Below are 13843 nucleotides of genomic sequence, written 5' to 3'. Positions count from 1 at the left end.
TTAGTTTTTCTTGCTGGTTCCTCTTTGGTATAAAATGTTGCTTGATCATCTGAAACATCAAAGTGTGAAAAGAAAATTCCGTTTTCACAGCAGAAATCAAAACACAGAGATGGAATCTTTTTTTATTATTTTTTTTTTTAGCTTTTTTGTCTGCTGAAGAAAGTTGATTGTATTGACTTTTATTTAATGTTATAAGAATAGAGAGGGCTGAGTATATAAGCATGCCACACTTTTTAGATTTTATTTGTATCCTTTTGCGTCTACTTACTGATTATGCGCTGCTTTGTTTGGATCTATAAAAACAAAAAAAGAGAAAAAAACATAGAGTTAACAGCAGAAACTCAAGACGATTTCGCATGGAGCTGAACTTTTTCATCAGCTACTGAATTAGTTATGTTTGAGGAACATTAATGAGATTAATTCCCCTCTGCCATGGTGCGTTCCTTGAAGGATAATTCTCCAATCCTCCACTAGAGTGCATTCACACCCGGCTTCGTCCATAAGAGTGCATCATGTCAGAAGAGGAATGTTCATACAATGAGGGTCTGTGTATAGGAGCTCTGGTATTGCCTCGGTCTACCACACGGACAAATCATTGTCAATGGACTATCGAGACGAATCTCAATCGGTTACTCTAACGGCTCCACGCGTTTCGACCTCCTGTTTTCCTCCCCTCTTGCTTTGCGATCAAATTCCTTTCTGGACGGAGATGGACAAACAAAGAGAGAAAGGACTAATTTCCAAACAACAATGCCGTGAGTCTTGAAGTTTTGTGGATTCGGTGTCTTTATGTGCTTGCTCCTCTCGCTCTGGGAACGAACCGCTCACTCCCATATTCTCGGCTCCTCTGTCGGTCGCACTCTTTCGGCTTTGCAACGGGTGTAACACACACACACACACACCCGGGCTGAAAATGTAGCACGGACGGTGGGAGTGAAGTTGTGCGTGCCATGGTTTTGAATCATCGGAGGGATTCGCGTTGAATGCAGCCTGTTTGTCTCTGAGCAGAGGTCGCGTCGTTAAGGAAGAGAAGATTCATTCCAGTTGTGACCCCCACGACTCCTCTCATGTTTGGAAATCATTTTACCCCGAAAGAGTAGGATGCTGTAACTTTGGGACTTTTTCTCTGTTTTAGCCACATGAGGACAATAGTTTGGGAATTTTCTTACTTAAATGTTTGGTGTTTTCATATGGGAACTGTCAATTTAAACTAATATCCAAAATAAATAGGCCAGCATTTCAGTTTTTCCATATGGAATTCTAGTTAAATCCTTTACACATTGTTTTCTTGCTCTGGCTGAGAGGACCTCAGCTTTTCTAAACTTGTGAGGGACCAGCGGGCATGGGAGAGGCGACTCCCGCTCAGTCTGCTGCTGGTGCTGCTGCAGGGACCTTCGTGCCCATGCTGGGTGTCGGGTTAGGAGCCATGCCCGGCGGGGTGGTCGGCAACGGACCGATGGTGGCCACCTCCAGAGGAGGCTCCGCGGACCCTCAGCTGCACAACGCCATCGTGGAGCGTCTGCGCGCCCGCATTGAGCAGTTCAGGAGGCACCACTCCACCTGCGAGAACCGCTACCAGAGGGGTCAGGCCGAGAGCACCGACCGGGAGCACGAAAACACGCTGCACCTGCTTAACATCGTCCAACAGGGGCCCGGGAACCGAAAAAGCAAAGGGAGCCGGGGTTCGAACCAGCAACCTCCAGACTACAGCAGGGCCAATGGGGAGCAGAAGGGATCAGAGGGCGAGCAGAAGATTTCCACCCGCATAGCGGTAAGTTGGGATCATCAGTCGACATGAATCATAAATATTGTTCTGATTAACTCACTCAGTGTTTGAATGGGCCCTGAGCCAGCCCCTTCCTCTGGGCCCCAACAATCTTAAGGCTTCCATTAAGTTAAAAATGAGGTTTAAGTCGCCAAAATAGTGTGTTTTTTTTTCTTTTTAATATTCCATAAATATGAAATTGTTTTAAAGAAATTCTGTGCAGTGTAGATTAGTTCAGAAAACTTGAAAAGAGTGGGAACAAGAGGATAAATTTTAGAAAGTGCATATCTACCCCCAAGACTTTGCCTCCCAGGGTAATTAGTCATATTTTCCATATTGTAAATTCCCACTGAACTTACCTTCAGTTGGTAGTTTTGCTTGGGGTGACCAGATGGGGGCTGCTAAGTGAGCGAGGGTTGAAAGGATTAATCAGAGTTATCGTGATGAATCGATTATGGAAATAATCGTCAACTAATTTAATAAACGGTTAATTGTTAACTAGAGTATACAGACTCACAAAAATACTATTTGCTGAAAGAACGACACACTCAAAGCCATAAATTGCACAAAAATATGTACATTTTGCATTTAAGATATAAAAAAAGTTTTTCTGTGAATATGTTCTATCCAGAACTCCTCAGTTTTAGCATCACCTGGTTCACATTATGTAAAAGAAATATCCTATTAACCACATTTTTCTATCAAATTATTAATCAGTTGATGCAAAAAATAGTCAACAGATCAACCCTACATATAGTGATGTCAAGTGAAGGAGGACACTGCAAGTGATCAAGTATTCACGAAAGGAATTTCATTTTGCACAATAATATATATATATATATATTTTTAAAGTAATTGTTTATTTAAAGATGTTTATTTGCTTTCTTTTTAAGTATTTATAATATAGTATAAAAAAACTAAAGTGGTAAATAACTATGCAGAATGTGCCATGTTTTTTTATCTGCTTAATTGATTAATCATCAAAATAATCAAATAATTGAGTACTAAAATAATCATTAGTTGCAGCCCTAAACTGAGCTGGTCCAATACATGGCTAAGCTTGGTTTAGGCTATCAGAGCTCACAACAATGCTTAACTTCTCAAAGATCTCAAAGCTTCATGTATTCCTCGAATTTCACCTTTGGGGCAATAAAGTCTAACTAACCTGCTTTTAAGCCTGTTTAAATATATATACCAATAAAAATATATACATTTAAAAGAACAATATAAATGTTTAGGCATTCTTAGTTGAAGGAATTTTAGCTCTGTTTCACCCATAAGACCAAAGCCTTTGCCGAAATATATCCACAGGAAAGGTTCCTAATATTGCTGGTAAAAATGTTGTTGAAGCTGGTTTGCAGCATAACCTACAATGAAATAGTTTTGGGGTTACTGGGCCGTGGAGAGGTTTAGAGTTTCCTCCAGAGTGTCAACGTCTTCATGCACTTTTGATTCAAACTGTGGGATGCAGGTGTGTGTTGCACTTAACCTAGTTAATACAGAACTTATCCAGTTTTGTGGTGCAGGAAGTTCAGTTTCTCTTTCTCAATAAGGCAACCGTTTTCAAATGATCACTTCAAATGGCCATTGCTTGAATTATGTCTGCTGCATGATGTATATTTTTTCATAATGACAGAGCTAAAGAATATACAATAAATGGACAAAATTTCTATGTTCTCTGACTTTGGTTGGACTACCATGCTGTACAGAAACTGTTGAGAGAGCAGTTGGTGAAATGTGAGATTTATTGTGTTGTTTTCTTTCATTGGGCATTTGGGAGTTCAGCAATGAGACTATGAATTATTTCCCAAGCAACATTTCAATATAGAGTCGAAGGGGTGAGAGTTTGCAGATGTTCTCTTTCCGAATGCGCTCGAGATGCCGGAGAGAAAAACAAACAATGAAACAATTTTTTTTTTTAGTAAAACCCATAAAAGCACACTTAGGAAGGTTCTGTAGTTTTCTTTATTATTTTTTATCTCAGGAATGAAGCAAGAGACGTTATCTCCTTCATATCCCACAGCTGTATTGAGACCTTATATTTATGATTGGATGTTACATGTGCGCTTTTCAAGTTGCTAAGTTAAATTCAGCTGTGAGACATGACAGGAGGTAAGACAGCAGCATCATGGATTATACTGACGGTCTAAAAGAGGTCAGGGAACATCATTATCATGCACCGTTTCATTTTTACTGATGTTGACTTGGGACTAGTGTGTTCTATATAAAACTGATGAGTGCAGCAAGATGTGCAGAGGAAATGAAGTCCTGGCGTACATGTTCATATAAAGCCTGAGGTTAATTTTTTTTCTCTTTTTTTTTCCCCTCAGCTTGTGATGATTTGCTGAAGCAGAACAGCAGTCGTAGCAGAAATCTCACATTAAGTGCTCTGCCTCTATCCATCACTGATGGAGCCAGTTAATGCTTAAATTGATCAAAAATAAGTAAATTCTGAGGGTGAGAACTACAACGCTTTGCAAAAGCATTCATCTCCGTTGCTCTTTTACGCATTACGTAATTTTGCAACTGAGTGTTTTAGTGAGATTGTATGATATTAGATCATATCATACAATCTAATCTAATACATAGTATTGGTATAACTGTAAACTGGAAGGAAAATAATTATTTTTTAAATTAATTTTGAAAACATAATGCAGCATAGCATGGGCCACTATTCAATTCAAAATGGACTGAATCTGGCACAAATGCAACTTAACCAAAACATGACGTCCAGAACAGCTAAACTGACAGGTTGGGCAACATAACTGAACAGGCCTTGGTAACTCTGGAGGAGCTGCAGATGTCCTCTGCTCAGGCAAGAGAATCTCTGATGGAACTGTTAGTCATTTTCTATAAATCTGTTCCTGTATTCTCAACGAATCCGAGCTTCTGGTGACGTTATTTTAGGAAAAACCTTAGAATTTCTCCAGTTCTATTATGAGAATTTGACCTTGGTAAGATGAAGGTTGTTCACAAACTCCTCATTATTTATGATGATGTAAACAAGGCGTCATCAAACATGTTGATGCCGTGTAGCAGTTATTTAAATTTTGCATAGTTCAATAATCATGACACTTTTCTGAATGCAGTCTAGACTGTATGATTGGTGCATTTCTTTCAATTTCCTGCTTTAGGTTTTTTTTTTTTTTTCATGTCTTACTTTCATGTATCAATAAATCACAGTCCCTAGAAAACGCCGTCAAACTTTGCAACATGACCAACCAGACCTCCTCACTGAGTTCCTGTCAAGTCTTCACTCAAAGTTGCTCCTAGCACCTGACTGAATCACTGTTAAATTGGGATTCTTTGGCAGGAATATTTAAGCTCTCTCTGAGAGGATTCTGAGAATCTTTGAGAATATGGGTGCTGGTCTTTATGGAGGAGTGGCAAATAGGAAGCCATTGTTGTAAAATAGGGCAAAAAGGAATCCCATTTGGAGACTGTCAAAAGCCATGTAGAAAACAGAGAAAGGATATGGGAGAAGATGTAATCAGGACATCTTCGCACATCTGCACATGTGACCAATGTGCAAAAGCTAAAGGTGTTTAAAAAATAATTACATGTTCATGGTAGAAACATCCTGGGTGGAGCTCTTACTTTTTTCATCAAGGAATGGGACTGATGTTGAAGTTGTGCTGGTAAAGTGACAAAATGTAAACAAATTTCCATTGTGGGTTTACTTTAGGAAAGGAAACTGTGTAGTTTGATGTTTGTGTCTTTTTTCTAATTACCTCTGTGTAAATTGAAAATAGCTTTTTGCATATTTACCTTTGTTAATGTGACAAGTAACTTTTATAAAAATATTTGTTTTTACATATTTGTTAAAATATGAGGCAGATAATGTGTAAAAAAAAAATAAGCTCCTCTCGCTCCTCACTGCAGTCCAACTGCCATCTGCAGAAATACACTTCTCCCTGTCTCCCTGAAACAACCAGTCAGAGTCAAGGGGAGGATCTTAGCGATGTCAGTCATGCTTGTGTATGTGCTGCTCCCTCTCTCCCCCTTGCTCTTTACTGCGCTACACACAACATTGGTGACCACTCTAGTTAGTATGGCTGCCAATGATGGTGGGCAAACAGAGCTTTTCCCCACCATTATCAGAGCTAATCTTGAGCTTGCTGTGTTGGGTTTTCATGATGTAGGTTATTGTAGTACACACTTCTCAGTTGTGAACAAAGGCATCAACAAAGGGCATATCTGTGGATGTTATTGACTGTTCACATTGTAATTTGCAACGGAACGGAAAACCAAGTGAGGGGCAAACGAAACGATAGATTTTGACTAGTTTGTTGTGCAGAGTGAGCAGCACTCAACAGCGCTGAGGCCAGATTAACAGAAGATATGTCTTGTAGATAATTTTAGATATATTGGAAAGAAGAGATGAGAGCTTACTTATTGGCTTAGGTAAAAAAAAAACGATTTTCCTTAATGTCTGGATGAACTCACTGAACGCTTTGGGATAGGTCATATTTTAGATTGCTGGGTTTTTTTTCTGTTTTTTTTCTTTCACTGGTTTCTCATTCTTTCCACTCATACCTGTATCAGTGGATGCACCGAACAGAGAAATAGGTCACTCAGTAGAGCTTACGAAACGTCAGCCCCTGTATTACATCTTACAGACATTTGTTTTCATCAGATGGGGATCCAGCATTATCTTACGCTGTCTGTCAACGAGAGCGATAGTGGGTATGGAAACTAAGAGCTCAATGATACAGCCGCGCTAGCGTGCAATGCATTGTCATAACCTATTATAGTGTGCTTAACAAATGGCTCTCTAAGCACCTTCTTGAAATATTTGCTGACCATGAAACTGTTTGAACCACAAGGCCCTCATATAAATGTTTAGAGCCACTGAATACATTTCCTGCACATGTTTACTTAAAGTCAAACAGGCCTTGAAAAAGCAGTAGACGAGGGATGCCTGGTGATTAACAGTCCTGCGTGCACTGGGAGGATTTTGTTATTACCCAGTGAAAGATCTGGGAATGATCGTCACAGAACTGAATGGACTAGAAGTGCTATTGTCTTGTAGCTTAAAACAACATAAAGTTTTGTTTTTATTCTGCTTCTATTTGTCATGCCTCAAAAAAAGGAAAGTCTTCGTGTCTAATCTTTTTACAAATGGTTGAAAATAGGCAACTGGAGTCGCTTGCTTCTTTTGGCAGATCAGATATTTCTAACCAGAAGGTCAACGCTGTGGCAGCTGTAATCTCGAAGCTCGCAGAGAGACCTCAGAGTTTATTACCACTGACGTAAATACAACTTCTAGCTGACCACCGGATTGACAGCTTAGTCAAATAGCGTGGAGAAAAAGAAAATCACTGCACTCACTTGTGGTTTCTGTGGAGCATGGAGAGTTTGTGGGGCAGGGTTTGTGCGCTGTGAGTATTTCTTGCCATGCCAGGTCTGAATCAGAGGTGCTGGTTGTGATGTGAAACAATTAACCCAGGTTCATGGGAGCCCCACCTAGTTCTGGTCATGGATAAGCTGTAGGATTTTTTTTTTCTCTTAGAAGTCACGGCTTGGAAGCTGATGTGGAATGTTGCTGGTGTTTTTATGTCGTATGAACAAACTGTAAATCAGATTTTGTTCCTTTTGTTTAAATATTTACTTTACAGAGTTCTTTATCTTCTTTTAGGCTTAATACCCATTTACAATAGGTTTCAATATAATGTTTTTTGCCACAGTTTTACTTTTATGAGACTTTCAAAAACAAAGTGACACATGATTGTAAAGTACAACAAAAACATATCAAAATAGAAATGAGTCAATACTTTGTATTTTTCTTCTCTAGTTTTGTTTTGGTCAGAGCATCTTCTTCCACATGTTTCCCTTGTTCCCTTCCTGGTTTGTGGAAAACTTTAAACAAGACTTCTTAGCTTAATTTTAACAATGGCTTTCTTTCTATGGACAACATTTCTGGCACCCATAATTGAATTGTTGAGAAGCAGCTTGAGATGCTGTGTACAAGCTAAGCTGGCTTAAAACAACATAACAGGTGACCTATGAAGGAAATTGGTTGCATAGGGTTTTATTTGGGGTTTCAGTATAATTGGGGTGGAATACAAATACATGTCATGTGATTTTTATTTGAAAAAAAAAAAGACTTCATCTAAACTATTTCCCACTACATTGTTTTGGTCTATAAAACAAAATCTAACTTACATACACCAAACACGGAAAAAGCAGGAGGGGTGTCTATAATTTTTCTTCCGTGTTTTAAATTCTTGTTCATTCATTGCCTTTGACCCGCAGTTCTTCACAGATTTCACTAACCAGAAAGTTTAGACACATCAGGGAATATTGCTCATTACAGCATAGTTTTTTGCTCAAGTCATCCCAAATCAAACTCAGACTTCCTCGTATTTCCAGAAACACAAACTATTTATTTGTGAATTTAAGCCTCTTGATTGGAATCAGGGATTATGGAGACATTTTGATCATAGAGACATCACAGTTTTATCATCATTATTATTATTATTCTTTAAAACCTAAGTGTTTGTAACATTTCTCGCAGGACATTCCAAAGTCAAACAGAGGTCAGTTCATACATTTTCATCACCAAATAGTTTTAAGTGAGCACAGCTTGTCTTCAGGGAACAGGGATGTTAGTGTGCTGTGTTAATGTCTCACAAAGAAAGCTATCCCAGTCTCTTCCAAGTTTCCATTAAATTACTTCATTTGTTTGATAGTTTTTCCTCTTCCTTAATAGCGAGTTGCACATGTCTTTTGGCTAAATCGAATGTGAAATGAATATCTCTCTCATCAGTTATTATAGTTTTATGAAAAACATTGGCATAAATGTGCTGTAAACAACTTCACATCACATATTTTTTTAATCAAGATTACAGTGCTCTCTCCAGGGAGGCAGCTTTACAAGGTTTAACAAGTTTCTCTTCTGGTAGCCAATGCAGAAATAAGATTTTTAAAGAAGCACTAATCAAATTCACCAGTGACTGACATTTCTCACTGAAGCTTTAATTTTTCCATTCCCTTTAACTTTATGACGTCATTTACCAAATATGTTATGAACTCATTGGCTTTTTTAGCCAAACAAATTGTTGTCTGCTGTTATCCAGTGTGATCAGGGGTTTAGTAGAGATATTCAGCAGCTTAGCTCCAGTGTGATGGTGTCTGGAAGGTTGGATAACCATTTTGGTAGTGGTCCAACATATTTTCCTTTTCCTACTTCAGAGAGAACAATGTTTCACCAAAGATGAAGGATATAAAACTGGGATTTTTTTAAAACTCTTTTTTCCTATTCCGTCAAGGCATTTATCTTTAGTTTTATCAAGCCCCAAAAAATAAAATGTATTGTGCACCCGTGGGTTGTTCAAGAGAAAATGCAGCGAAAGCTTTCAGAATGATTAATCAAAAACAGTACTGTGCTTCTAGTTGTTCCTTGCAATCAGTTTTTCGTGCAAATAAAAATAGGTTAGAATGTGTACAAGTGGCATACATGTCAGTCAGCCTGCCAGACTACAGTTGGGATTATAAACTGAATCTTGCTGATTGCACAATTTTATTTATTTATTTTTTTTCCTGAAGAAAAAACACTGTGTTTTATCACAATCAATTTCCTTAAGTGCTAACAGTGGTATTTCCTCTCAAGGCATTTTGTAAATTTTTCTGGTTTTGCCACAGCTAACAGCTTATTGAATATCAAAGCAATGACAGGTGAGAGTTTGGCCATGTTCAGTTTAATAAACTACTCTAAACTTGCGGTGTCATGACTATTACAACCGAGGATGAAATGAAATCTCATGTCAGAAGATCTTGAAATGCTAGGTCAGAGTTTTTTGGGTTTTTTTGTCAAACTGAAGCCTGCAGACAAATAGCTATGTACTTGATGTCAGCATCTGACTTCTTCTGGTAAAGCCAAATATTTAGGGAAACCCAAATCATATTTTAATTAAAAAATATGTCCTTGTTGGCAGCCAATTCTTCAATGCTCAGCTCTTAGCGATCCTTTTTGAACCTGTTTTATGAAAAGTGTTAACTCTTCCGATGAAATCACTCATGGTTGAAGTCTGATAAACTGTTCTGTTTCAATTCAGCAAGACAAGTGCAATATATGGTAAGGAGAAACTTGAAATGCCTAAATTTGTCCAGTATTTAGCTAATAGTGGAGCTAATTTTATGTTTAGCGCTTTTGCTAACTTTGAAAATGTTTAGCATACTTAGCTTCACCTAAATTTATTTTTCTGGACAAAAATTTTGTAAACTTTCAGTTCAACACAGTCAAGTTCATTTTATTATTCAGATTGTTTGAACAGTTTTCTGTCTAGGGAAACCCAGGGGCTTGCATTGAGTTAAGGCAAGAAATTAGAAATTAGTTCTTTTAATTGAGGTTGCATGAACAAAGTTCTTGTTAGCAAGTACAACTCATAAGTTGCAAGAACTAGAGCACAAAACTCAGAGAAAGTCTTCATAGATCATAGTTAGCGGCTAGGGATGCTAAAGCTAGCATTAGAGCTAGCTAAATGGCTATGCCGAACAAAGATTCTATAAAACAATTTGAGATTCATATGAAAACTGAAAACATAAGATACAATATCATTTGTGTCATTTGTGGTAGGTAGTCATTCATACCGAGTCAGATTCTCCCGAAGATTTCCACCTGTTCAAGAGGTTTCCTTTCCACTGTCGCTAGATGCATACTCACATTGTGAGTGACTATTTGGAAGTCGATGACGCAATGCTAACATTTTACCACTGTCGTTACTGGTCCAGGAGTGAAGTCGATGACTCAATGCAGTCAGCTGGATTTTCTTGTAAAGAAAACTTTTTTTTCCTTTTACTAGTTTGGATTAAAAATATATTGTTTGATAACTAGTATCAAATTGATTGCTTATTCTTGTAGATATGTTGTGAATTGGCGCTATATGTATAAACTAATTAGTTGCTCGTCAGGCTTGTTGATATCGGTGCTCTAGAAGCTTTCACCACTGTTGGATTATGCATGTGATAACATTTTAAGCGCTGTGAGAATACCTTGACTGTAAAAGTTAGTCAGGTACTAAAGTTAGCAACTAATTTGCAACTTCCTAAGGGAACCAAGCTAAGCAGGTATGAAGAGCAGAGATCCTTAAAAAACGATTGAGATTCAAAAAATCTTTTTCTATTTGTGAAATTGAAAAAAGTCAAATTTCTATGTTTAGATGTGTTTTTTGGCATCATTACTACCTAATTAGACAAGCATAAAAACTGAAGAGTGTGAGCTGGTCCTGCACTCATTACAGGCTCCTTGAAACACGTTGTGATTTCTGAAAGTTTAATGTATTTGTGAAAACAAAAAATGGGGATTCCAAAAAAAAAATAGAACTGAGAATCTTGTCTTGTTCTTTAGAATCATCTTGTCTCCTCAGGTGCTTGTTATGCCCCAAAATATAACATATCAACTTCAATACAAAACAAAAAACTCATATACTGTAGTTATATAGTTGTTGCTTAAAAAAGTAAAATATTTATCTCCAGCTTTTTTTTTTTTTTTAAAGGCTTTATATGGAGCATTATGCAGCAGCTTCTTGTTGGAAATCATCCTCTGTGAATCTGGGACATCTCTGTACCTGGCAAGATTTGCATTCTCTTCTCTTCCTGAAATGAGTCCACTTTTATCATTTTTTTCCCCCGACCAATTTAGATTTTGTTAAGAGGTTCCAGCCTCTCCCCACCCCAAAATAAAAATCATAATAAAAAAACAGGTTAAAAAAACCCCACAGGAAAACAAAGAAAAACATCCAGACAGAAGTTTCCAGACACCCGGTGGGGCAGTGAGGATATGTGTTAAATCAAAAGCCTTTACAGATCATGTGTTGTACAGTATTTGCAGCAGCAGTTCCATAAGAACCCCTCACCCACCTTTCCGTTTTTCATTCCTCCAGTCTTACACCCTTCCACATACACAAGTGCACGCAAAACCCACCCTGCTGCACACTCCTCATGTTTTATTCAGCAGCCTATGGGAAGACTGTATTTGTCTTTGAAGAGTGCTGCAAAAATCATGTATTAAACCCATCTCCTTCTCGCTCTTCAAGGAATGATACACTGTAAGTGGTATATGCTCAGAAAAAACATGATCTTCTGACAATCCAGGTGGGCTTGGTCTGCTCTGCTGATTTATGAGCTGCACTTTATAACAGCCAGACCTTTAGGGTAAATCCTGCCTTTGGTTTTACTGGAACCACTGCCTGCCTGGGATCTGAAGCCTTTTTATTCTCCAACATTTCCCAGCTGTCCTTGGCTGTGGTCCCTGGCCACAAACAAAGCTTGCAAGGCAACAGCTTTACCTTGAGATACAAGTTTAGAGAATTTACACCATCAGCACCCACTTTGCAAAATTACCTCCCTCGTGTAGCAGCCTTATTTGTCTTTGTGTCAGACTGGCCTGTTTTGTGCAGGGAAATAAAAAAATATGTAAGTTAAAGTGAATGAGTCTGCATAATCTCACACGATAAGATCAGGTTTTATGTGCTACCGAAACTTGATGCTCACAAAAGGAATTCGCTGCTGTTCCAGTTTAGTTTTACTTCTACATGATAGTCTTTCTGTTATTTGTTATTTTGAATTTCTATGAAATTTTCAGGGTTAAACACCATTTTATTTCAGACTTTTGGTCCCTTTTTTAGCTTAAAGTATAGATTCAAAACTTTACTACAAAAAATCATAGATATTTTTGTTGGTTATTTCAAATATTAAACATGGAAAATTGATTGACCGATTGATGGTTAAGTAATGGATGGTCGATTGGATGGATCCATAAATATTTCCTTTCTCTGTCTTCTTTTTCCTTACTTTTCCAGACTTTGAAAACATTTGAATGAAATTGTAGACTGCAGAAAAAGGCCTGTTTTAGGCAGTTTATTAAAGCTTGAAATAACTGAAAGATAAATTGTTCCATATCAATAACAGATGTGGGTTTATACAGAGAACTGTTGGATCAGCAGGCCCTGATGGAGAGGATATTTGATTTTTCACTTTTGAATTCTGCACTGGTAATTCTTCTTTTAGATGACAAATCTGTCAACATTTGTATGATTACTCTATTAATCAAAATTATTTTAGCTCTTCTCTACTTTCTGTGGACTCTCTTTCTTTTATCAACGCCAGCAGTTCCTTTGAAACAACTTCTCCATGTTGCACTCTTGTGAATTTCAACTTGCTGAATTCTCACACATTCAGAATGCCCACAGTAAATAAAATGGATCTTTAAATATGAATTGGAAGATACTTTTTCTCCTTGATTGATCAGCTCAAATTCAAACCATACCATGCTTTGCTGAACAGCATTATTTTTGTCTGAAACAAAGTGTGAGATTTTTTTAATGCTTTTATTCTGTTGGGGGAAACACTGAAAAGGATAGATTTGATAAGAGGAAAAAATGTTTTTAAAATTTTCAACCAGAAGTTGAGTTAGTCACCAACCTTAGCCTTACTTAACCATTAGCAAAATAAATTGAAATGTATTTATTCAGGAACGCTTGAATTTCAAGTACTTACTCAACTCACTAAAATGTAACAGTAAAACACAACATCAGACTGTGATGTACATGAAAAATTATATGTAATTTTTAATTTTAACAATCCACATTAAAAGGTGTATCGCCTCTGACTACCGCTTTATGATGCAGCACCACCAATCCTTCTGGCTTTTGTTCTATTTTCAAGCAAGTTCATTCATCTGTTCTGTCTCAGCACCATCCAGCGCCTCCCATCTAATGAGTGTTACCGATAAGTGATATGCTTGAAAAATGAAGCAGGGGAGCGTGACGATCCTAATGATTTAGCCTTTACCTCTACACAGCTATCACACAACTCAATTCTTATACTTAAAATGTTCATGTGTTTCAATAATGCTACCATAGAAGAAGAACAATTTCTTTCAACATTTTAATTACTGATCGGCAATGGAAACGATTTTGTCCTCACGACTTCCTGTAGTGCACTTTACTCGTATGAAAAATGTCTACCTGGTTCTATGTGACATGACAATTTTTTTTCCCTCTCATCGTCAGTCACTCTTTACCTCCAGTGTTTCTAATACAGATAAAAACAGCACATGACTTCTGGGTGTGCAAT

At 37.6% G+C, this 13843-nt stretch overlaps 1 protein-coding gene across 1 annotated transcript in view; it reads left to right on the top strand.

Moving 5' to 3' along the window:
- The first annotated feature begins 485 nt into the window (after window positions 1-485).
- maml2 (mastermind like transcriptional coactivator 2) overlaps window positions 486-13843 on the top strand; it is a 53239-nt gene continuing 39881 nt past the window's right edge. The window contains exon 1 of the mRNA XM_023351744.1: window positions 486-1771. Within this exon, the coding sequence (XP_023207512.1) occupies window positions 1343-1771 (429 nt within the window). The 5' untranslated portion in view covers window positions 486-1342. The remainder of the gene's footprint in view (window positions 1772-13843) is intronic.

Source organism: Xiphophorus maculatus, chromosome 18 (assembly GCF_002775205.1).
Source record: "Xiphophorus maculatus strain JP 163 A chromosome 18, X_maculatus-5.0-male, whole genome shotgun sequence".
Lineage (NCBI taxonomy): Eukaryota > Metazoa > Chordata > Actinopteri > Cyprinodontiformes > Poeciliidae > Xiphophorus > Xiphophorus maculatus.
The sequence above is the reverse complement of the archived record's forward strand: the minus strand, read 5'-3'. Positions and strand labels throughout refer to the sequence as shown.